Genomic DNA, 25,610 nt, shown 5'->3' with positions numbered 1-25,610 from the left:
CATCCAGTTTCTGGCGCTCTGACGCTTTTCAAGCCCCAGCAATAAAGATCTCTACTGGTTCCAATTAACAAGCCAATGAGCCTTGCCACAGTCCTGATTCCATAAGAACAAGCTCATATTATTCACCAACTGGTAGTAAAACACTTCATGTCAGGCAAGGGAGCGCACATTGCCGTTACCAACTGAATCACTTGGAAAAAGTGCACGAAACAGCTCCCCACCCTTTACCATCCCTTTTCCAAAAGGCATTCATACGAACAAGGAGTCTGAAGTACCACCGAAAACAAATTTAACAGAGAAACTCCCTTCCTACCCCACGTCACGTACCTTCTCCTTCAGCCTGCACGCAAAAGCCGGGAGATGTCAGATGAACAGCTTTGGCATAAGAGGTCTACTGCAAAATGTACTGCATTAGGCAAGGAGCAAAAACATGAAACAGGTCAACAAGCTGACATCGCCAGACAGTGACGCTACGCCCATCACTACTTTCCTGATGGCTTTAACTCCTGGGCAAAGCGGCTGCAGCCCACGGCTGCTCCGTGCTGCTTTTCTAAATAACCCTCAGCATGGGCCATTTATGGGAACGACCTTGGGTAGTGAACTGTGAAAGAATTCAAGTCCTCTGTTTGCTACTCGGCAATGCAGGTACCTCCCCGATTTCACAGGCTCGATTGGAGATGTCACAGCGAGAGGGTAGGAAAGAGCAGGTGAAATGAAAGTTCACCCGAGGAAGAGTAGTAACAATTGTGTAATGTTTTCTTGGAATGGACAGCTCTGCTCTGCTACCTCCCTAAACTCCTGATGGGAAGGCAAAAGGGACCGAGAAGAGCTACAGAAAACTCACCGTAACAAACTGAGAGAAAAGCAAGCTGTGACAAAACATAATATCCAGTTAATTCCTGTAAATTCTGTGAAATCAAGGGAAAAGGCAGATGAAGGATTTACACTGCAAGTTGTGCTAGAATCATAGGAAGCTACTGAGTTAATATATGGATTTAACATACCAGTTAATTATTCATTGACACTGACACATAATAAAGTGTATTTTCCTGCAAAAGAATATTTAATATTTATTCGAAGACTTCAGGCATGTTGAGAACTCATCTGCAGTAGTTCCATCCATCTTCAGGGCTCCCACATCGAACCACAATGCTTGCTTCTTATTAGCATTAGCCTCAATTTATTTTTCAGCCTTCGATTTTTGTTACACGTTTCTCCGCTAGTACCGACTAGCCCTTTGCTAGATACGATCACCCTGAAATAAGACTCCCAACAGAGGAAGAACTCAAGAATTGGATTGTTTCTTACCGTCATGGCCAGAGTTGAGAAGATGCTCTCCCAGGTCACAGCCGAACACCCTTTCCTTCAGGATCCCCCGCTGTTTCAGTTTCTGTTTCGTTGGGCGCGACTTCATGAATGTACGAAGGAAGGTGATGAGCTTGCCGTGTTTTTTCGACACTGCACAACAAAATAAAAAAAAAACCACTTCATTTTAGATTTGGCTCAGTTAGGCAAGGCCAAGCATAACATGTTCTACAGAGCACGTAAGAACTGTACTAACATTAATACCAATTATTTACAGAAACAGATTTTCCAAGGTCCGATACTAAGCAGAGACTTGGCTTTTGTTCTAATTCTTGGCTAGTGCAGAAATAACAGGAGGCAGCTGTAATGGAAGAATTTAACACAAAGACACGTTTATCTGCAAAGCAGCTTCAGGTGGGTGCATACTAAAGGACTGTCATGGCATACTGGACAGTGGGCAGCACCTGAGAGCTACAATTTTCATCTCTGGAAAAATGAACAAGGCTAAACTTCCCAAACCAGTAATCTCATGTACATCGACAAACACGGTATATGATCTACAAGCAGTAATAAATGCTTTGTTACTGGCTCTCCTTCTAGTAGTCTTAGGCGCCTCCAGAACAAACGAATGACTAATAACATCTGCAATTTGAGGACGTTTAGCTCCAAGTGCTATAGACTGCCCTTCCAGCACACCTGCAATTTTAATGAACCTCGCTGCCACTGTGGAGGGACGGTCCCTTCCAGGGCATTATCAGCTCCCTGAGTCTTCTCAAGCCTTTGCAAGATAAAAGCATTACTGTCTTTGTTTTATTTAAGAGAAAACTAAGGCAGCTGATTTGAAGAGATGCAGTTTATCCCCTCCAGAATAAATACAAGAAGTCCACAAAGAGACGAGAACATCGCTCCAGAGCCACCCCTCCAACCCTTCTGCTCCGTTTCTCTACGCAATGCCGTGCGGTCTCTATGTTACGCTGGTGAAGTCGGTCCCTGTTAAAACCATCCAGTCCCACTAAGGAGCATAATCCACAGTCGAAGGGAGCGGAGAGTAACGCGGGGCAGAAGCGGGTGACACAAATAAACTCACGCAGACCGGGAGAGAGGCCGAGCACAGGTCTGAGTGGGAAGCAGAACAACGCCCTTGAATGTCAACTTTTCTTCCTGAGGCCCACTCTGAAAGCAAAAGGGCTCTGGCCTCCCCAACAAAAATGCCATTGTGTACATGATTTAAAAGCAGTTTAACTTCAACAGAAGAGCTCTATTGAAAAGAACAAATCACTAGGTATAAAAGGCCGTGCTTTGTGAGGAAGCCTTTACAGCTCCAGGAAGTTGTAAAGGCTCCCGCAGCACTGCAAGGCAATACCAGCAATCACTCTGCCCTGCTCCTGTCTCGCATCCCAGAGGGGAAAGACAACCGTGTATTTCACCTGCATTAAAACCATACGTAGTGTAGTCAAATTTCAGCAGAGTAACACTATTTCAAACAAAACAGAATAGCAATGAAGACCCCTGGTGACAAAGGCACATCTCTTCAGCATCGCTACTGCTCGGCAACACGAACAACCTGAAATTCTGTGAGTGGCTTTGGAAGTCGGGACTCGGCAAGAGAGAGATTTACGCAGTAATGCTTCATACAGGCAGACAGGGTATGCTTCAACCAGACAACATGAAAAACCTTGTCCCAAGAACAAGGTTATACCACGCTATGCTTCATGATGTTTTAATCCCTTTAAACAGCTGAGTATTTTTCCTTCTATTTTACCAGGTGTTGATGTAGTCCCTCTATTTATAACAAACCCGATTCCAATGACCTTAACATATTTCTATCTACGTGAGTAGAGTTCTGCTTTTGGATAAAGTCCCTTTTAGCAGCGTGACACCACACTGATCTGCAGCAGCCAAACACATCTGAACACCCGAAATCCTAAAATCTCCAACAAAACCCATGTCTGCATTCTCAACAATCAAACCCAAATCATTTAACAAAACACAGAAGCGTTGAGCATGACAAATTGTGGCTACGGGGGCTTTAATTAGAGGAATGGTTTCAGTTTGACGGGGTTTTTTAATTACACACAATAAATGAACAGATTATGCTGACAGGCCAAACAAAGTTAGGATAGATTTTGGTTGTATCCATCATCGCAGTAAAGTAACGGCTCATTTATCATCTCCTATCAGCCCCGCTCAAGAATAGATGGAGACAGAGTCTCATCCTGACTTGTGTGGAATTTCAAAGGGTTAGCACCCTCGGGCTCCCACGATAATGCCGTCGGAGGTGACAGACCTGCGACAGACGCTTTTACAACAGTCAAATGAACAGACAAATAAAGCAATTACTAATACGTATGTATTCATTTGAATCATTTCACAGACGCCGTATATAGTTCTTCATGAAGTATCGTGCTGGACTTAATGAAAACTGAATCCATCAGATAATCAATTCAAAACAGAGAGAAATGCATCCAATTCCAGTACTGGAGAAATTCTTCTAATGCTGGTGACTTTTGGGCATCACCTCAGGCATTAAAAACAGAAAAAGGTGCAATGGATACACTTCCATGATCCAAGGATGTACTTTGCTTGGTACTGATACTTGTTTACATCACTAACCGGAGGTTTTTTTTAAAACACAATATATCTACTCTGCCTTTAAGCCACTCAGTACAGGTTAAAATAATTGTCTTGTTTTCTGCATCATTAAGTAGACTCCTACAAACACACTCCCATCGTGTACCAGCCCAACAGTCCAAGACACTGTCAGGGCAATGCCTCAGCAGGTTAAGTAACCAGAAATTCACTTATCAACGGCCTGTTGAAACATTTGCATGGTTCCTTGGTTAAACACAGTTTCCCGCACCGCTCTTCTCCGAATGACTGCCTACTCTGTATGCGAGTTTCTCAGGCTAAACCGACTTCAGAGTTTTGTACCTACGCAAGAATGATTCACTGATAGGAGTTAGGCTTCTCCTGGGAAGAAAAGAGAACAGCGAGAAAATCCAAGTAGTCATCTCTTTGCTGACAGGTTAGAAAAAAGAACAAAAAAGCAAGTAGGTGTCTGATAAGGATAAGCTATCCCTATAAGCTGTAAGAGCTCAGGAGGCTGTCAGGTACGCTGCCTTTCTGCCAATACCAATAAAAGGTGAAATGCTTTCTAGCCTGCTTCCAAGTCCTCTGGCATGACTTGACCCTCAAACCAGCAATGCATCCTGATAGAGAGTGAATTTCTGATGCATTTCGGTTTAGATGAAGCTAGCACAGCAGTCCCAGTTGCTGGATAAGCACCAATGCCAAGGTTGCTACCAAGAATCCCCCAGAACAAGTGTCTTCTGCTCCGAAACCCTGGTCCCAAACCTTTGCTGTCCCACGGGTGACAGCCCCAGCAGCAGCCAAGCAGTGCTCTCCGGCTGCAGTGCAAGTAGGGGTCCTACGCTCCTACACCCATTTGCCGATCTTGAAAAACCTAGAATTAGTGAATGCAAGGAAATTACGGAATCAAGGCACAGGGTTTAGACCAGAAACAAATCTAAAGTTGTTACAAACTAAGGAGATGTGAATAAACTAATTAGCCCTTTTCTACCTTTCTCTATTGTCCCACCAATAAAGCGGGGACATGATAAATCTGAACCGTTCACAGTTTGTGTCTCCATGTGAGGTGTGCAGGTTGACAAGGGACACAGAAATAAATTCAGACAATGAAGCAGCATTACTACCAGACAATTTTACATGGTGGCTACAGTCAGAGATGCTGCCGAATTACAACTGAAAGGCAAGCAACCCTAAACAAAGCCTCTAACGTTTATCCATACTACTTTCCACCTCAGATTTAACCGCTATGAAATGAATTGTTCACCAAGAAACAGCGGCTTTCCTAGAAGGAGCAGGGACTAATTTTCCTCAGAAAAGCAGGTTTGGCTAAATATGCTGGCCTGAACAAGCAAAACCAAATTCTCCATCTAGCATAGTGATACTGGCTGAAAAAAACCCCAACAAACCCCAATCAAAACCCAAACAAAAAACCCCACCTGAGGTTGGACTACTTGTGAAGTTTTGCTGGCACAAACGTGTCAATTAGGAGTGAGAAAAAACATCACACCCTTAGCTGGCATAACTACGCTGGCCGAAGCCTTTATACGGTGGGAAGGGAGGGAAGAAAAAGGAATACTTGTGCCAGGTAGTTTATTGTGGTTTTGGGAAACTGCCATACCCTGTACCTCCCCGAGGAACATTTATCAGTCAAACCATGCCATTGTTGCTACACCACCAAGCTTTTGTAGTATAAGCGAGGCTCGAAATTCCCCCGACATTGATAAAAACTATTAAATAACAATTACTTCATTAAAAGCAGGGCTTGTTCACCCTACTGCCGCAGACTGAAAAGGCACTTCAGGATATACTTCATGCAGCTTGTTTACTGGAGAAATGTGCCAGCCATCAGCTGATTCGAAGTAGTTTCATGGCTGTCGTTCAGCACAATATGCTCTTCCTGGGTTACTTTGGGAACTCACTGAAAGCTCACGGGGATCTCTTGGGATACACCGAGGTCTCCTGCATCTTCCTCACGGGCCATGGCGGCACTCCTCTTGTGTTCCTACACCTTCCTGCGAGGTTGCACTGCGAGCTAAGCCACTGCAGCGACCCAGATTAAAAATAATCTGCTGAACTTGATGCTCTTACAGCAGAAGAGCGTGAGCATTGTGGCAGCCCAAGTGAGGGGGTGGCGGAGCAAAGCGCAGGAAACCGGACCTCCTTACGCTGAGCTCCCTGCCAAAGCCAACACGCTGCAAAACTACACCCTCAGCCTGCTGGCAAACCAGCTGAATTCGTTGAGGCACAACCAAGCCACGGAGTGCCAACTTCTGATCCCTCCTGTGCCTGTAGAGATTTGAGAGGGATGCAATTACTCTGGATTTACACCCCTAAGATTAGAGCACAGTCCAACGATACCATGTGTCTCAGCCCAAACTGCAGAAGTATCACGTCTGGGCCATAAAACTCATCCTGAGACCACTTCTAAAAAGAAATATTTAATTACAATTGCCCAAAGTGTTGGCAACAAAAGAAAAGGTAGGATGGAAAAGAGCACTGGCTCCTGACTCCTTGGCTTTGAATCATGGCGACCAAACAGGAGAAGCCTTTTAATAAATGCAGCCTTACCGTGTCCCCAAAATTATTTAGTGCATGCATTTTCTTCCCCTTTTCAGGAAGAAAAACCCCATGATGCAAAGGCTCTGAGAACAAAATACAACAGTACTGTAATACAAAATACAATAAAATACAGTCAACCTTGTGGCCCTGGCCAGCATGTCCCATCTTACACACCCTGCCTCTTTTCAAAGACCAGGGGAAACAACCAACAGAAAAGCAAACGTTAACAGATTTCAAGTCCTGCACATTTATGCGGACAAAAAAAGGTAAGTGCTCGCTCAGCGGACATCCAGGCGTACGGTGACCCAGCAACACATTTTGACCAGGATAACAGCGGCTTCCTATAGGACATCTTCACAAACCCACTGCCTGAACCCCTGCAACCTTGTTAGACTTTGCCAAGGGAAAACAAACCCGTGCGAAACAACTAAAGAACACCTGCTTTATCTCCTGCTGCTATCACTAATATTTTTTGTTGGTTTTGAACTCACGCCTAGACAAAATCCCCTTCACAGGATGGTTGACAGCAGCATGTTTTCTAATACAGGGTTAGTAAACTCTGACTCTAAGAGAAAATCTTGGAGGGTGCATGCTGACCCACATTCCCAGCACATGGCCAGCGTGGTTGTTTCTCTTATTATTAACAGTGATTTTACAGGCTACGGAACCCAGCTGTCCCCCGCTGCGAGGAGAGCGTGGTGCTAAGGTCAAAAGCAAGAACACGTGTGGCTGCAGCGTTTAAAATATATAAACAAACTGCAATATCCAGTCATGAAATCAAAGATGGAAAACGGTGTGGGAATGTCGTAAAAAAGGCACAGCTAGGTATTACAAAACAAAAGCGGAATCCATCCTCTCTGAAGAGAGATTTACAGCAAGGCAAGCTCAAATTTTTCCAGCCTATTAGCCCCTCAAGACCCATTCTCCTCTAAAATTAAACTCTACTGCAGGGAGAGAAAGAGCAGCAACAGACTCTTTTGAAGAAAGAGCAGTACTAGGAATCGGGAGATGAGAAGCGGCTTTGGTTTTGGCACATAGTTCCTCTGCTCCTGATGCTGCAGACGCTCAGGAATACATTTAACTGTGTGAGTGGACTGAGTTCAACTGGCTCCCCATACAGCATCAGTCATCTCAGCCCCTCCTTAAAAACTCAGTAAATATTTTTAATATCCATCCCTTCACACTTAGAAAGACATGCTCTGTGGACCCACATCTTACTGAAGAGAAATTATGCAAAGCCAAGAACTGAGTCACATCTCCCAGTTCTCTGTCATGTTCCTTAGCAACAAGACATTTTACTCCTTTCCTCCTGCCACAGCAGATTCTATTTTGGAAGCTAATTTATACAGCCCTAAAAACCCCACCAGAATCTGGAACCACGCACCACCAAGCACCGTCCTTTAGTCCTTGAATAGGACGCTGGTTTTGAAGAAGGACCAACCAACATGGCATCAATAATTGCACTGATCTCTACCCTGGGCTCCCTTGCTGGTCATAAAGATTTTCAGAAAGAGACTTTAAAATTCCATAGACGTGAGAGTTTAAAAATACCCTTCTATCTCCAATAACCTTCCTAAACGTGTACTTACTGATTTGCTCTATCAAGACAAGAAAAACAAAATAAAAATGTTGCTTGCTTTTTGATGCTGCAGTATTTACCTTGTGCCAGGCTGACATCAGTTAAGGCTGGCCTCTGTCTTATACGAAGTCATGAGATACGTTAAAGGTGATTAATTTCAGTGTCATTAGATAAAAACCATTAAAATCAACTCTGATGACAAGAACCAGCCAAGAATAAGCACATATTTCCAGCTATCACAAGAGCACCATACACATGGAGAGTAAAGTAGGTCATTAAAACTGATAAGCGATGTCGCTGCTCTTATTTGCGAAGTCTAGCAATAAGGAAGCCGCGCGTACTCTTGTACCTGCCCAGGCCTCTGGAGCCATGCCTTGGGCAGCGTCTGTGAGCAACAATCTCAACAAAACTGCAACTCTTCCTTGTCCTTGCCAGCCTCAGCCTTTGGCTCAAGTTGGAGTACTGGCTTATTTTGGTTAGCATAGGAACATCTGGCAGCAGAGACCTACCAGCTTGGCAACTCACTCGCTGCATTTTCACGCCCAGATTATACAACAACCTTTGCCAGCTTCCACTGCATTTGGGCCTAAGTAGTCCTCTTCCAGAGAGAGGAGACTGCAAATTCAAAAGCTACCAGCGTACCTGACCAGCAGCACTGATTGCTTTCAACGCTATTTATTTGACGGAACACACACACGTGTAACGGTATGCGCATGGATTATCTACAGTTTGAACTGTCCGGAGAAGTTTCTTTATGTCAACGAGAAAATGTGTATGAGAACCATCAACTGTTTACAATGACAAACAGTGTTTCCATGCTCTTCACTGCCAAATTTGTTAGTTATAATTAATAAGAACAACAACCGCAAGGTTAAGCTAGATGCGTGAGTATGTCACCTACCACAGATAGCAAAGTTTGGTACCATAAAATCTGCAATACCTTCCAGGCCAAAGATATGCCTGATCTTTTCATAGACTCTAAGGCCGTAAGGGACCATTAAGATAATATGAGCTGACCTCCTGAACAAACAGACCACAGGACATCTCTGAATTAATTCCCTGAAGTCCGGCATACCTACCCTGAGGGAAGCAGTATACGGTTAGGAGATATAAATCAGTTAGCTGAAGGCTCGCTGAGAAAGCAGAGAGGTTTCAAAGGTACAAGGGCTGACAAGGTTAATTTATTAATTCTATTAACATGTTTGAATTGATTCTGGAAAAAAAAGGCAGCGCTGACTAATACTGTCTTAGTGACAACGCAGCAGGGATGGGCTTTGGTTAGGTAACACAGGGGCCTCAAGGGCTTGCAGCTGGAGGTGAGGAAATAATAATAGATGGGGCTGTAGTTCAAGGGAAACAAGTTATCAGAGGCCAAAACTGGAGAACAAGTGGGAGTTTAAAACAAAATGATAGAAATGAGGGCAGTAGCATCGGCAGCTCAGGTGACATGAAAGAGGTCACCAGGCCAGCAGCGGGACTGGGAGACAAGGGGAGCAAACTGGGAAATGTAGAGCTAGAAGAAAAATAGCAAAAGGGACACCTGCAACATCTTTTTTCTCTTTCATTCATACTACATTTTGCTAAACCTCTACGTGTTCTAGCAGGTTTAATGCAGTCCTTTTGCTTCTCTCACCTTGGCGATTTATGATCCTCTTGAAAAATAATGTTCTGACTCAGGTAACTGTATCACTAGCACAACTAAACATCAGATCCCTCCGTCAGGGAGACGGCGTTAATCTTTCACCCATGTTCACTTTGGGATATCACGATCGTTTGACCCTGCATGCCCAAGCACACACTACACCAAAACGTCCTGAGGCCTTCATGCAACACTGAATATGCGCCAAAGAGAATGTGATACTGTAACTTGAATGTATCTCTAATACTTAGACAATTCCTATAGTTTGACAAGAAACCCTATTTTAGAACAACCCCAAAGGTGGTGCACTGTGTCCCATGAAAGGTGCTCCTGGTTAGCAGATTTCTTATCTTGAACCTCAAGTGGTGCAGCAGCATTAAGGGCAACCAGGTAAGTATCAACATCAACAACCAAATAAGCATCATCATCAACCTGGTGACCGTGTGTTAGATGCTCTCCAGATACTTGCAAATAAGGAAGAGAGGGGAGAACAATCAAGAGCCAAGATGCCACCTAACCCATCAGGTGACACCAGCACAGGTTCAACTGTACCTCAGCCACCTCTCTGCCAGAAGCTTCTCCAACTCAACAGTCTCCGGGGATGAAAATGCCACACGTTCGCAGTTGGGAACTACTTGAGCTGCTAGCTATCCTTACAGATGGAGTTTCTTAATGGCTGACCTCAACCTCCCTTTAACACAATTTAAACCAAACATTGATTGGCCTGTCTACAGCGGCCACGGCTTCAGAGAAGTCAAGAATCGACCGTTCTCAAACTCATACTTATTTGAAGGCCAACCGCCTTTGCCCGCCCTTATTCAAACACCAGCTGTATGCTGCATGCAGTATCCTTCCTTGATCAAAAGGCTTCAGACCACTCTAAACGCAGTTGCAGCACGGCTGCTTGAGCCTCACCCACACTAGTTCTACTTCTGCTACAAATGGCAGCAGTGATGCAGGAGATTTTCCAAAAACTTGACAGCAACCCAAGCCAGCACTGAATAACATCAAGTACTCTGGACACATGCACGCAGCCCAGAGCTTTCACTAGTCATTCAAACACAAATAACGCTTCAGCCCAATCTCGACATCAGCTAAACCAGGATAACCGGAGTGACTGCGGCAGTCAAGTTACTCCAGTTTTGTGTGGCAGCATGCTCCAGCTTGGGTGGTGGGAGGAGGCAAGCAATGAAAAAAGATCTGACGTGAATCAACAAACAACAAAAGTTGAATAATGAGGAGTTTGGCAGATGGAGCCCAATCCTGGAGCGAGAGGGTGTTTGCTGTTATGCAAGGCCTTGGGAAGACACTGCAAAGGAACCTTTTTATTCCATCAGGAAGGGACACGAGCAACCCATCCGGAATAAGAAGGAGACTCGGGTGAAAGCACACTACCTCCCTTTTCTTAAACCACACGGCACAGCCGTTACTTCAATCCTCAGCGTACAGACTCTTCTGAAGTACGCGGTACTCCCAGTATGACAAGTGGCATTACTGCTGCTCTCCCAATCCCTTCACAAAAGATGCCTATCTCCATTTTCACTAGCCAGAGGGCAGCTGTTTACAGCCTAGACCAGTTAACTTTGAAATTACTACTCTTCCCAGATTGATATTGTTCTGGTTCTTTTTCTATTTACAACCCTGACCTTCTAAATTGTTTATACTTTAGCTATTAACACCTGCATTAAGCCCTGAGATTATTTTGCCTGTGGAAGCAAAATTCCCACTCACCTGGAGTGGAAACGATATTGAAGACAACGGACATGAGCCTCATTCGCCTTACAGTCGCTTTAGTACTGGCAGGATACAATAGCTTTAAAGAGGATGAAAATTACCTCTTCCCATACATCCTCCTCACACAGCTAAAGAAGTGTAAAAAAGCTTTACTGAAAATGAAAATTGGGCCCAATATGTTTGGGGATTTGCGATGAACTAAATCTGCTTTCTAAGACTTAGGAATGCAGATATTGTATTGTTTTGCCCGCTTTATTCTTTTCCTTTATCTTACCAGTCCAGAGCTTTGATTTCAAATGAGACTCTTTCACCATGCCTGTGTGGTGCCCGGAACAAAGGAGGTCAGGGAAGAGTGGAAAGGGAAGGCCTCCTGTCTTCTCTGTCATAAATAATGAGATCCTGCAGGGCATTGAGTCCTTAAAATGGACTAGAGCTTCTAGGAGGTTTTCTGAACAAATATGAACAGACAAGCCGTGGCTACTTGCAAAGTGTCTACTATGATCACGGTAACCGCTCTCCCTGGGAATTTCATTTTTCAGAGTGTGCATTCACTGCCCTGGGGCTCCAGCAAACAAAGGGCCAGCATTTTTAAATAGGAAGCCCCCTTCTCCTGAACAACAGCATCAATAATATCAATGCTCAGGAATGCATCCTATGTCCTCCGCGTGCCAGTCAGGGGAGGGAGGGAAAACAAAAAGATAAAGTGATATGCAAAAATCTATTGAAATTCAAATTCTAGACATTCCCATCTGTCAGCTGCCTCTTTGGGAGCTAGGTATAAAATCTGAGCAGGAAGCACTGATCTCACATCTCTGCAACCCCAAGGACCCAGCGAGCGGGCACACTCGACTGCGTGGGAGGGGGCCTGCAAGCTGAAATTCCTTCTCCCCTGGGATTCGGGTGGGAATCCTCACACAAATCACCCCAGGCATGCGGAGGCTCCCTTTCACAGCTCTACCTTGCTGCACAGCCGTGTCCCTAGCCTAAGTCCAATAAAACAGTTTACAACTACGGACCTAGTGAGTAGAAAAGCGCAATAGAAACCTGAAGTCAGAGATTAGTAGAAGGAAAACAGAAGTAAAACAATTAGCGGGGGGGGGGAGTACACAGTGTTAATCAGTCTTGAGTTGGCAAGAGAAGCCAACCACCAAGCCAGACAACCTGCCCCAGGGCACGGATCCCCGAGGATCTTCTCTCGCAGCAGAAACAAACGGGTCTACAACCAGCAGCCGGGGTGTCAGATGAGAGCGCGTCACTGGAAATTATTGAGTATCAGGTGGTTATTTTTTCATCTGGCTAAAAACGCGATCCCACCGATGTGGTTAAAAACGTGATCCCAGGCTATCCCTCCCCAGCAGAAGTCATTTGAGAGCCTCGATTGCATTGCCCCTGTGTAAGACCAGCCCCGCTGCGGGCACAACGCCCTGCGCCGTACAGGTCCGTGTGCCGGGCACCTTACAGCACGGCCTGGCTGTGCCCGCCGGGGGGTCTGCTCGCCAGTACGTGCCGAGCCGCCTCTTCCCCGATGCGACACTGCCAGAAAAGACAAATCTTCATTCAAAGACATTAATTCCCCCAAACCGCACATTAAATAGCCGGCAAGTTACTAAGCAACAAGTGGGCTCAGGCACCTAAAAATACTCTGCAAGTCTTACATAAGAAAGACGCTAATGCGGGGGGGGGGGGGGCAAACAGAAGCCCTGCTCTTACCTTCCTCGCCTCCTCGCAGGCCAGAAAAGCTCTCCGCCGGCTCTCCCCGACCAGCTCCCCGAGCCCACGGAGGAAGCCCGGGGGTCCCTCGCCCGGCTCTGCCCGCCCCGCGGAGGGGATGAGCCGCAGGCGGAGCGGGAGGGGGCGGCCCGGCCCCCCGCCCCGTGTGCCGGCAGCGCGGCTCAGCCCGGAGGTGCGGGGTGGCTGCACCCGCCTCTGCGGCTCCCGCCAGGCCCCTCCCCGGCTCCACCGGCCCCGCCGGCCCGGCTCCACCTCCCGCAGGTGCCTCCCGCCACGCCGGCTCCCGGAGCCCCTGCCTGCTGCCCGGTGGCAGCGTGTGTCGTCCCCGCCCGCGGACGCTCCCCGCTTGAGCCGCGGCCGCCGGCTCCCCGTCCCGCCCGGGGACGGCCCTGCCTCCCCGCAGCCGGCGAGCCCGGCCCCGGGGAGCGCCGGGCCCCGCCGCGCCTGCGGAGCGCAGCCGGGGCGGGGGGGGGGCCGCAGCTGCGGGGCCCCGCCGGCCCCTTCCTCCCCTGCCTCCCCGTGGGCCTTTCGAGCTCGGCTGGGCACCGGCCCTCGGTCCAGCAGCGGACAAAGGGCAGGGGATCAGCAAGGGAGGGAAAGCGCAACACGGCTCCGTCTGGGGAGTATCGGACCTCGGGTTTCTCTCCACGTAAGCCATGACCTCCCGTCAACCTCTGTTATCGGGATGGACCCCGGCTCGCCATCCTCTTCTAGCTTGCGAGGAAAACACCCAGGCACACAGAAGGGGGGCCAGGAGAGCCACGCTCAACTTCATCCACGGCTTTCTCGTTCCTTGCACAGAGCGAAACGGCACCGTCATGCCCCAAAAACTACGGAGGAACACCGCAGTGAGGGCCAAAGCCCAATTCCATCAAGACTGCAGAGGTGAGGGGTACGCCTGCGCCATCGTTTAAGCGCAGGTCTCTCGCTCACCGTTCACACTGCATATCCTCAAGTCCATGCTAAAAGACTGTCTCAGCATGTCCAAAAGGAAGGGAGAGACGTTGAGCGAGCCTGAATGCTTCGATGGAAGCACGTCCAAACTTGCAGGCTGGACACGGGCTGGGCCACGCACCCGCCAGCCCCATCTGCCCCCGAGCTCTGGGGACAGCAGGGACACTTTGCACCGAGGGTGTCCGTTCTGTTAATCTAATTACAGTGCTAAAGAAATTATGCCCCCTCCCACTCTGAGTGGCTATTAACCAGCGCCGTTTGTGGCCGCATTGATCAGATCATCGAAAACAAACTCAATTAAAAATTCTCTGGGAGTTCTGCTATTTAAAAACCAAGCAAAATGACACGGATCATTTTACAGTGACCTAGTTTTACAGCCCAGCTCCAAAACCCAACTCTATCAGCACACCACGCTCCAGAGCCCAAAGCACAACACACCGTAACTTGACTTTACCACCAGCTATGGCATCCCTGCTCGGCCACACCAAGGCCAGCACCCAAGGGACAAAAGCCAAGAAGGTGACAGGGCTCAGGAAACTTCAGCCAAGCCTTCCAGCCTTTTTCTAGCGTCAGTGAAGCTGGTGGTGTTACCTGCTTGAGGAACAGATTCTGCTGCTGTTCTGTTTAACCATGCTGACCCCGAGCTCCTCAGTTCATACGAGGCTGCGATGCCGTTTATCAATCTCGGTAATTGCTGTGACACGCTTTAAAATGTGGGCTCACTCGATGAGTTGGACAACCTCGGGGTCAGAAGGATTAAAGAGGAATCTGCTTCTATTTATGCAGACATCTTGATGATCAGGAGGGTAAAACTCATTTCTTTCAGTGTTCACAGTTTCTCCTCAAGCAAATGTGTTATTTTCAAAATTGTTTGCTGACTCATATCTCCAAATAATGCTTGTTCTCCAGCTACTTACTATACTTGGTATTTATTATGGGAATTGTTTTGCTTGGACAACAATCATACTATTGTATTACTTTCTTCCTTAGCAGCCAAGCATGACTCCTAAATTTGGTTTTACATGTGCTGGTGGCCAATTCTGAACACAAAACCTTCTTCCTGGTACCAACTCACCATTCTAGGAATGTTCTTCCTATTGAACCCATTGATAAAAGTTGGTAAAATCCCAACACAAAAGGGGAATGAATACAACCGAAGCAATGCTATTCAAGATTTACATGCAAAATGCACATACAACAATTCAAAATAGCAAAACATACACAGGACTGCAGAGTAGTAACACTATCAGCTACCCAAAACTGCCAGGATGTGTTATATGGTCCCTACATCGAGGTTTTTTTGCTTTTTAATGTAGGCCAGGCTCAGGCAAGCAGAATCCTGCAAGGCTGATTAACCACGTTGGGACAAACGGTTGCGGTTCGCACAGTTTGCTGGTGCACGGTTTCAAACGAGGGCCAGAGATTGTGCGATCCTATTTTTGCTGATGAGAGCAGGACTATAACAGCCGCATCGCCAGTAACACAGAGCTCCCTCGACTGAAGATTTGGGTATTACCTTTGAAAATCCCTGCTCTGATGATCAACAGTGCTTGAGGAGACCTTTTACTACGCGGTGTACAACGGCACACCTCTCCCCTGCTTGCACTTTGTTTCCTGTAAAGAAAAATACTTAATGCTTGTTACAAAACACCTTAGAGGAAGGAAGCCTGAGCAACCAGGGATGTGGCTCTTTGCACCTGGAAACAAGAAGTCTGCATTTGGCGCAGCACTGCATCGCGGCTGAAGAGCTTGTTCACATCACCACACCGACATAACTCCTCTGGCTCTGGGGCTTACGGGCTCTGCCCTAGGCAGGGGGTCTTTGCCCTCCACGTACCGAACATACTGGGATGCTCTCAGGCTTCTTCTGAATCTCTCGATCGAAAATAATAAAATCATCTTCAGAGGCGGGTCTTATTTTCTGTTCCTAATTTCTTTTGCCAGACAATTTTAAGGAACAAAACAAGTGTAAGAGATGCATTCTCCGCTACTTACGTGTTCATCAGCTTGCAGCGGAGCAGAAGAGGGAGATAATGCATGTCTAGCTTTTAAACACAGCTAACAAGCCCAAGCATTTGAAATCGTAGACAAAAAAGCTCCATCCACACGCCTGTCACAAATTCAATCCTTAAAGCATTCTGAAGTTTAACCTATCCTCCAAAAGTTATTTCAGACAGAAGAACTGGGAAGGCAGAGTAACCTAAAAAATGTTATTAATATACCCTGTAGCTTCTTCCACTTTCTGGTTTTGCAAATGTAACCGCTGAAGGAAGCTTCAAGCTGTTATTAGAAGTTAGGCAGCCAGTATTTTTCAATGCTGCTTCTTACTCAGCTAGATTTATCCTGCAATCGAATACTCTCAAAACACTAAAAAAAGAACCCCCAAATAAGCCCCCCCCCCTTTTTTTTTTTGAAAACCAACCAAGGGTTTTGGGGAGAAACTAAGGTTACAGATGAAAATAGAGTGGGAGATTAAAAAAGCCCCCAAGAGAACAGCACACCATGCAATAGACTGCCATGGGATAACCTCAAAATGATTTGGTTTGATTCACAGAGCTCACAGAAACCAGGTTCGGCACAAAGGTATCTCACGTCACAGAGTCCCTGGACAATCATGTGGTGACTTGCTTTTTTGGTGGATGTAGCCATGGTCTGCCATGGCTGTCCAGGTTTGCAAGAAAAATATTCCAAATATTCCATTTACAAAGGTAAAAACACAGTCAGGAATGATGTAATACATAGCCAAGCGGGTAACAGAGGACTTTCACTTGCCTTTCCTTCAGCAAAAGCAAGTTCCCATGAGAACAAGTCAAAGAATTTGATGCAAGCTTCCCACTGCAGTTACAGGATTAAATGCTGAAGAAGAATGAGCGTGGCACTGACACAAGCTCTTAAATGAAATCCGGCAGATGAAACTTCAGATCAGCAAAGTCTTCTGAATTAATCACAGACCCAGGCTGATTCATGAGCTAGCAAAGCAAGTCCTAAAGGCCAGAGTAATGTTACGATCTGCAGCTTACAGCAGTTAAATTCACAGGGAGAGAGGAAGAAAAGGAAGGAGGACAGAGAGAGATGGAGAGACAGAGAGGGGCAGAGGAGTAGTCTTGCCTTGGCTGCTTGTGTAGGATTTCTGGTGGAAACATGCTGCAGATCTTGTCCAAGCAGCAGACAACATGCGTTTCCATGTGTTCATTTGAAGGATCCTCCCAAACATACACCATAGCTGGGCCCAAACCAAGACCTTCTGAGAAAGCCAAACAAACATGGATTTGCCAGGGTATATTCTCCAGCTCCCCTCCATTTTGACATTAATTTATAGTTTCACACAGACACTTTCTTGCAGATGTAAGCAACATCACTGATCCCTACGGGCATCAGAGCGATAGCCAGATGGAGTCAGAGCCCAAACACCACTCCTTTGCATACAGAGAGGTGCTGGTGTAGCTGCTCAGCCTTTGTGAACTTAACAAGACCAGATTTTAATTGGAGATTTGAGATATGCACTGGCATGACCCTTGATAAATCCATATGCCAATGCAAGAAGAAATCAGAGCTATGTGCTATCATCTAAGGTTAAAGCTGCCTGAAAATATTGCTAAGCCACAACTTGGCTCCCACACTAATTTACAGAATTATTCAGGAGAAAAGAAGAGGAAAAGCAGAGCAGAACAAACTACCTTTTCCCATGATTTCAAAGCTCTTAGCATAACTGCGGAGTTTTGCTCAAGCCAACTATTATTAGAGTTAAGTCCCATTTTGACAGAGCTTGTGAGAAAGGGAAAAAAAAATCTAGTTTAAAAATAACAACCCCCCCAACCTGAATAAGTGGAGAGCAGGCAGAGTGAGAAAGAAGCACAGAACATGTGAAAAGCAAGCTGGCCTTATTAATAGCACATTGGTGCCTCCAACACCCCTGCGCTCAGCCAAGTTTTAACCGCTTTACTTCACAAGTAGTCATCCTATTTGGGTGGATTCAACCTCTCAAAACAGGTTAAGCTTGCCAGCCCCAAACACCGTGAATCTTTCCATAACAGAACCACTACTACATCTCTTTCTTACCTGCACAATACACAGATCTATGTAATTATTTCTGAACTGATGCGTACCGACTGTGCACAGATCCATACACCTTGCTTGTTTGGTTTTTTTTCCAATTAAAATTCCCCAAGAAACATGGTCGAGACTTGCCACAAAATTACCTGTCAAAATTCGGGAAGCCTGAAGCTACTGTCTATGGGTTCAATTTCTTCAGAAAACCTCAGAGGCTACAAGCGACAACACACAAGGAAGAAATTACACTACAGGGAATACAGAAATTAATCTGTCTCTTCCTTCTACCTGTGTTTCAGGCATTTCCCTGCGACTTCAGGAGACGCGAGGCTGATTTCCAATGCTGTAATTACACCAGTAGTGCCTCCCAGTGGGGATGCAGCATACGCTGAGAGAAGATGTTTCTCAACTGGTAGAGCTCTGCTACTCCCCTTGACATAACCTAAGCTGACAAAAGGGCTCTTCTGCCAGGACAGCTGTGCCTACACCCTGCCTGGGTGGTTAGGGTGGTTTTGTTGGGGTTTTTTTTTTTTTTGGCAGATAAGCTGTTTCAGCTCTGGGTGCGATCTTTTTCATACTTACAGCAGACTCAGCTATGCCAGGAAAAAACTTTAGTGCAAATCTGGCCTGAGGTTGGAGACAGAGGCCTCATTCACTGATGCCCCGCATCTGTGCTGTTACTGATCTTGTACAAAGAGGCCAAAAGGTCACCAGAGCAATCACCTTTTTCGCTCAGTTTGCACTTGTGCGAATGATTACACAGGGTACAAGGCAATGCTCATGTGCAATAAATTATCCCTGTAAACTACTTGCTTTGCACACATGACATTTGTTTCTGAAATTACAAAGGCTCCCCTTCTTGGGGGTTGGGAGGGCTTAGACAAGCAGGTCTTGTAACAGATTAAACTCTCTTTTTACTTCAGCTAAAAAAGAAAAAAAAAAGATATAAATGAAACAGCGGAACCAAACTGTATCCTTCTCCCCATCCCCGGTCCCTGGAGCCTGCAGATGCCCTTTTGGTTTAGTCCAGACTTCTCTCCTGCTCTTCCCCCAAACCATGGAGTCTGCTGCCCTGCCAAGCTTCCTCTGCCTCTGCTTCCCCTGGAGCCTTCAGACACAGCACGAACACCCAAATCCCTTCTCTTCTACAGGGAAAGCTCCATGCTTTCAAATCCAGGCCTCTTGAAGAAAATGTCAACCAATTTACTCACAAATACCCGATAACCATCTAGACGTGTTTCCATAGCACCTAGGAAATGTTACAAAAATACCTATTTGTTCAGATTGCAAATACTGCATCAACTACAAACGTTACCTAAAACTCTACAGAGGCTGTGGGTAAGAGGCACAACCATGGGTGCTTTAAAAAATGCTGCCAAAATGCATGCCTGGCTCTTGCTACCACTGTCAGAAAACATCTGCACTGTTAAAGGATTAAAGGATTAAGAAGGAAGAAAAAAATACGTTGACTTCCTAATGCTATGTATCCTTAGGAACTTATTTGAAATACTTAAAATTCTTGCTTGTCTCTCACTTATGAGCTAGCCAAGATTTATAGATTTTATTTAGGTGGACAGGAAAAGTATTTCAGATTTGCCACTGAAGGCTAAATTCAAAAGCGAGTTACATAGAAAAGTATGTTCTCATAGTCAGAAGTTCATTGCAGCGTGTAGAAAAATTATTTGACGCTTTTTAACTTTCAGAACTATTTTTACGCTCCATGTAAATCCACTACTTGTCCCAGTTTGGTAGAGGACTCCCCAAACTGCCATTCATTGGCATCTCCATCCATATGTACCTGCAACTCTCTTGCAGCTTCCTAAAATGATAAATTGCGGAGCAACCTCAGTCATCCTCAGGTGGCTTTTCATGCAGCTCTAGAGGAAAATGTATCAAAACCTTGCCCTCTTGCAAAAGGGAAAGGGGGCATTTAGAAGAGAGTTCACAGCTTCAGCTGTACAAATGGTACTGGCAACGCTGTGCCCCAATGGCTGGCTGCGGGGAGAGCCACGGGGGCTGCTGTGCCCCTACGGGGAAGGGAGCGTTGGAGCAGCGGGCCCGGATACAGAGACCTGCCTGGTTCCTTCTCCTCAACTACTGCTGAAAAAGCAAACCAAAACCCACGGCTCGATGCTGCTCGGCTTGCTGAAGCAAAATTCGAGTTTAGCCAAATTCATTCCCCCAGACATGGCTGAAGAGAGACACTTTAGTACCCAGGGCAGGACCCACGTTGCTGCTGTTGGGATGCTCATGCACACCCGTGCATACTCGCCCAACGGACACAGAATCTATAATTTAGAGTTTCTGTCAATATCTGTTCCTAGCACACGGGCTCTAGGGAGCTGTTCTCTCCAACTCATACTTTCCGGCAGAATCACAGATTTTATGGTGTGATTTTCATAGGAGACCAGATGAATCCCGTATATAGCAGCATTTCCACAGATCAGCCCACAGTTCTCGTCCCCTTCTATTTCTGCCAAAACATGGGAAGGAAAAAAAGAAGGGGGAAGAATCACTTGAAACAAGTACGAAGAGCAAGGAAGACTCCCAGGAAATGAAAAACTAACAGGAAAACACTGCTGCAGTTTTGATTTGTACTTCAATTCTGTACATGAATTTAAAGATCTAAAAAGACTAACTACTGCAATAGCATGTCTTCTAGCTGTGCGCAGCCCTGGGCAGTCACGGCAATAAATCCCTTTCTCCTAAAAACGGGCAATTACTGGAGCAATTCAGATTAAATAAGCACTTTATCAGAATTCACTGCACTGAAAGCAAGCAATGCAACATAATTATGGAAGACAAAGTTTGGCATTCCTAACGTATCCGAGATGCAAACTACCAGCAAAATAATACTGCTAAAAAAAGGTCTTTTTTTTTTTTTTTTTAAGGAAGCATACAACACTTACTACAGGAGTAAAATAAAGCCTTAAAGCCTAGTTAAAATATAAATCTGCCTCAGGTGACTTTAGAAGGTAACAGTGGAAATACAGACAAGGATTTCAGCAGAGGCAGAGCATAGGCAGCCACAAGAAGATTTGCAATCAGTTGAAATACAATTAGAAAAGATGCCTGCCACTTGCCAAGCGCTTAAAATCACTGAATTAGCCTCCTTAACCATTAAGCCACAAACATTAGCCTCCTTAATAAACTGAAACATAATACCAGCGCTGTGGACAGCAGGACCCAAGTGAGCTCTGGCTGGCCGCATTTATTAGCATCACTTCAGGATCAAACAGCCATTAACCTATTCATTTTACCCAAAGAATAGATCGGGATGAACTCTATGAAAGGTACGGTTATCCTGCAAATTCATTTCAACCTCAATACAAAGGGACTAGACGAAACAGAGGGATGTAAGAGGACAACATGTTGTCTGAACACTTTGCAAGAAATATGACATGTTGCCTGCCTCACTGTAAAGCCCTGATCCAGCCTGCTGGAAAGCAAAACTTACACAGTTTGCTACTCAGTCTCTGCTAAAATTCCACTTACATTTTTCTTTCAAAGCACTTAGGAGATCCAGGAAAACAAAAGTCCAGATACGATTTAACACAACAAAACAAAATTGAAATGTCTGTTATCAAATACCGCTGAATAACTGTCAATCAAATTGTTTAAGTACATAAAATGTACCAGAGACATATCTCAGTTCCTTAGTTCCACTGGAACACTTCAATTTTACCTAATGTTCTGAAAAGCTATAGCAACGTTGTCATGACAATGACAACACAACACGGTTGTTTTCTGCTATCACTGTGCAACTGGGTACACATTAGGGTCATTTACGTTGCCATAAAACTATAGTATTTAACCACATTTCTTTTCTCTCTTATTCAAGCAAGTTCTTTCCTCCAGAACATGGTCAAATAGGGTTTGGCACACTCTTTGGGTATATCTTTCTGAGGCACAAATTGAAAGCCTGGGAAAAGAAGAACACTTTATATTTAGAAATTCAGCAGTCGGGGAAAAAAAAAAAAGCAGCTAATTTATGACACACAGACTAATAGCCACGTAGCCACTGATACTGCAGAGCATTCATGCTGCAAGACCCAGTCTTGTTAAGCAGTACTCTTAAGATTTGGACTCACTGACTTGAATGAAATCACTTGCAGAAAATTTGCCTGTGAGAAGGCAGATTCTTAGAATGAGGCATTGGCTTTTCTAGCCATCAGATATTAAAACAAAACAAAACAAACAAAAAAAAAGAAAAACAAACTATTTCAACTACATCTAGCTTCTGTAACCAAACCTAAGGTGTTAGTAAATGGTTATTGCTATCACGTACAGTATTAGACTTGGTTAGCACACTGAGAGACTAATTGTACATAACGGGCTCTACCTGAGCTCAGCTGGGACTGGTTCAGAGCCTCTGTAACATATGCAGAACCTGGCTTTACACTATCCATCTCCAAATCTGCACATAATTAAGGTCAGGTGGGAAGAGAGCAGAGGGACAGACAGAAGGCAAGAGAAAGGACAAAGTTAAATTATCTCCTGGAACAAACTGCAGGAGACTAACGATTTCACGTGTAGAGACAGCAATTAGAGAAACAGTGGTAGAGAAATCCAGATTTCAGCGTTATGCATTCTAAGGTGTTGCTTCTCTGGCACGTTCTAGACCTGAAGTATTCTTAACTAGCAATGTCTATGTGCAAAAAGAAGTCTAAGTGAAGTGATATGCCAAGCTCACAGGATGAATAGCAAAAAAAGATGAGGTGAGACGAAATAAGCTGAGTAAACACCCAAATCCCCAGAAAACTTGAGCTGCTGAGGATGAAAGGGGATGCTACCGGTACCTGAGCAACTGGGCTTAAAGCTGGCTCAGGTGTGACCACAGCGTATGCAGTCTAATTCTCAATTCCAGTGCAAACACACATATTACGTACACATATCACCGTAAACAGAGCTTTCACTGTAAAAAGAGTTTAAAAAATTATATAAAATAGATCTCAGTGTAGGCTGGCAAACGCTAGTGATTTTAAACATAGCTGCAACTTGCACAGTAATGATCTTTGGTATGGTTGGGAGACTAAAGGTTTAGAGCTCATTTTCAGAGGCACTCTGTCCCAGTTTCAAAAACATATTTCAGCCCTTGCCTCCCTATTCAAATCTCAGCTCGTTTTATCTGGGGAAACGGAGGGCCAAAAACAAACTTCAGTGTCTAAAAACCGCTTCGTGAGCCCAGAAAGTAACTTCCCCCTAACACCAGCAAAGTCTGAACAGGACCTCAAAGCTTCCACACTTTAAAAATACATAAAGTATCTTCCTAAATGACTAGGAACAGAAGACGTGCAGCCATGATCTTTGGTACACAGAAATATTAGAAACAAGAACCGCCAGTGCAGACCGCAGAGGAGTGCTCAGGCATGTGAGGGATATGGCACACGATCTCTCTAGTGGCGTGCGCAGCCATAGCCAAGTTTCTAGTCTCTGTTGCAATTACATGACTCACAAAGGGACATGGCTGTCAAAAGACATTAATTTCACATGAAAAACAAGCAGAACCACTAATAAGCCTTATACCTTTGAGCAGAAATATTAGAGCTGCTCTAGTGTTGAGCTCTTCCTTCTCACAAACAGCTTAAAAAGGAGAGTGACTCTGAACTCTAACCTTCCTGGTCGCATTGAGTAACCAGAAATCTGGCCGTTCTTTGCATTCATGCTAAAAAGGGCAAAAAGCCCAGCCCTGCCTTTCTTATCTGAAGTTAACTGCTACTGATCGTTAGCAGGAATGGCTCTTCGAAGGGCTCATGGATTCACGGAACTTGACTATAAAAGAGGAAAAAACTAAGAAGAATATTTTCTCCATACCTGTATGTCCAAAGGAAACGCCTTGGATCTTACGAGCATTCACTATTCTGACTCCTCCCAAACTTTTTGGTAGCTTAAGAAGATTTTGGTAGCTTAAGAAGGTATTAGATTTTGGTAGCTTAAGAAGATTTTGGTAGCTTAAGATATTTATCAGTGGATATAGCCAGTCACGGCAATAAATTTTGCCCTAATTCTTAAAAACTCTCCCCCAGTTTAAATATTCCCTGTCTCTTGTTGTTGGTTTGGATATGTGCAGTGGAAGAAGCCTCACCACATGTGCTCTCCGTGATCGTATCTGAAATAAAAACCTTGTTCTCCCTTTCCTCTCTGAAGTCTCTACCTTTCTGTCTGGAGAGCATTTGATAAGGTTGGCACAGGCTCAGGAAGGTGCTCAGAAAGCTGAGTCTTCACACCAGAAACAAGAAGTTTGCTGTCAAATAACATTCTTCTCCTGGAGGAAGTATCGTGAATAGGAACCACATGCCTGTTTCCCATGTTACAAGGGTATCAGCACACAGTCTCTATGCCAACAGGCTGGAAGCATGTATGTGCATGGGGAAAGCATATATATACGTGGATATATATACACGTATTATATATTTTGTTACATATATCTGTCTACAGTGTTTGCATATCCAGTTTTAAGACTGATTTATGAACTCCAAACAACATCCCAGGGGGGAGTCGGTATGTGTAAATGAGACCTTTACTGTAAAAAATGTTAAATCTATGGAAACAGTCTCCAATTTCACCGACGCTAGGTTATTGCTATGAGGTTTAGATTAGCACTAGCAGGATCTAAAAAAGACCATGGCAACATGAAGCGGGACTCTCTGGATAAGCAAGCCACTCCCACAGAACTTGACGGTTTCGCTTTGGGCACTGTGAGATGCAAAGCACCAACAGCATTTTCTGATCTTTTAAAAAAAAAAAAAAAGGGAATCTTTGCTTCTGAAGATTTTCAAGCTCTAACAAACTCTCAGAGCCATGTTTAATTCCTCTCCGTCACCCGTTTTTACTTCTCTTTCTTTCAAACTGACACTCGTATTTGGTTGCCTGGCACTTAATTTCTTTCAGTTGCGGTTTTATTGATTCAAAATGATTCTATCATCTCCAACAGAAAAGAGTTATAATCAGTTTCTTTGTTTCCCTGCTGTATTGTTTTACGTCCAAAGAGCTTTTAAAAAGGCACGTTAGACTAAAGGTTTGGTTTGGTTTCCCTGAACATCCTTCAAAGCATCAGTGCTACTGACTTGCATGTACAGAAGAAGGAAAGAGAGAGACACAGAGACAGAGAGAGAAAGAGTGAAAGAAGAAAAAAGGAATAAATGAAAACGTACAAGGGGGGAAGTAGCTCCAGGACGCTGGACGGGCTCCGTGGGCAGGGGAGACTGGGAAGGTATAATTAAAAAAAGAAAACAAACAAACAAAAAGAAGTTGGTTAAAACATGCACCCATTGAAAATGGGTTAATTTCATATAAAGCTCAGCTAGGCTATACACAGCGCAAAATACGACCACAGACCCAATCCTTCAAGTTGTTTGGTGCTTTATGCCCTAAACACTTTGGAAATTCATTAGGATCTACGAATTCCCCACCCAGTGTGTCCCAGCTCAAAAAAAACCCCAAACATTTTGCATGTTTGAACTTTTAGCA

The 25,610-nt window shown here is 45.0% G+C and overlaps 1 protein-coding gene across 11 annotated transcripts in view; it reads right to left on the bottom strand.

Moving 5' to 3' along the window:
* Window positions 1-25,610, bottom strand: part of ARHGAP32 (Rho GTPase activating protein 32) — a 263,478-nt gene that overhangs the window by 38,557 nt on the left and 199,311 nt on the right. For all 11 annotated transcript variants that reach the window (XM_075521301.1, XM_075521303.1, XM_075521295.1 and 8 more), the window contains one exon: window positions 1,309-1,458. In XM_075521301.1, the coding sequence (XP_075377416.1) occupies window positions 1,309-1,458 (150 nt within the window). The remainder of the gene's footprint in view (window positions 1-1,308; window positions 1,459-25,610) is intronic.

Source organism: Mycteria americana, chromosome 19 (genome assembly GCF_035582795.1).
Source record: "Mycteria americana isolate JAX WOST 10 ecotype Jacksonville Zoo and Gardens chromosome 19, USCA_MyAme_1.0, whole genome shotgun sequence".
NCBI classification, from domain to species: domain Eukaryota; kingdom Metazoa; phylum Chordata; class Aves; order Ciconiiformes; family Ciconiidae; genus Mycteria; species Mycteria americana.
Note: the sequence above shows the minus strand (reverse complement) of the source record. Positions and strands in the feature narration are given on the sequence as shown.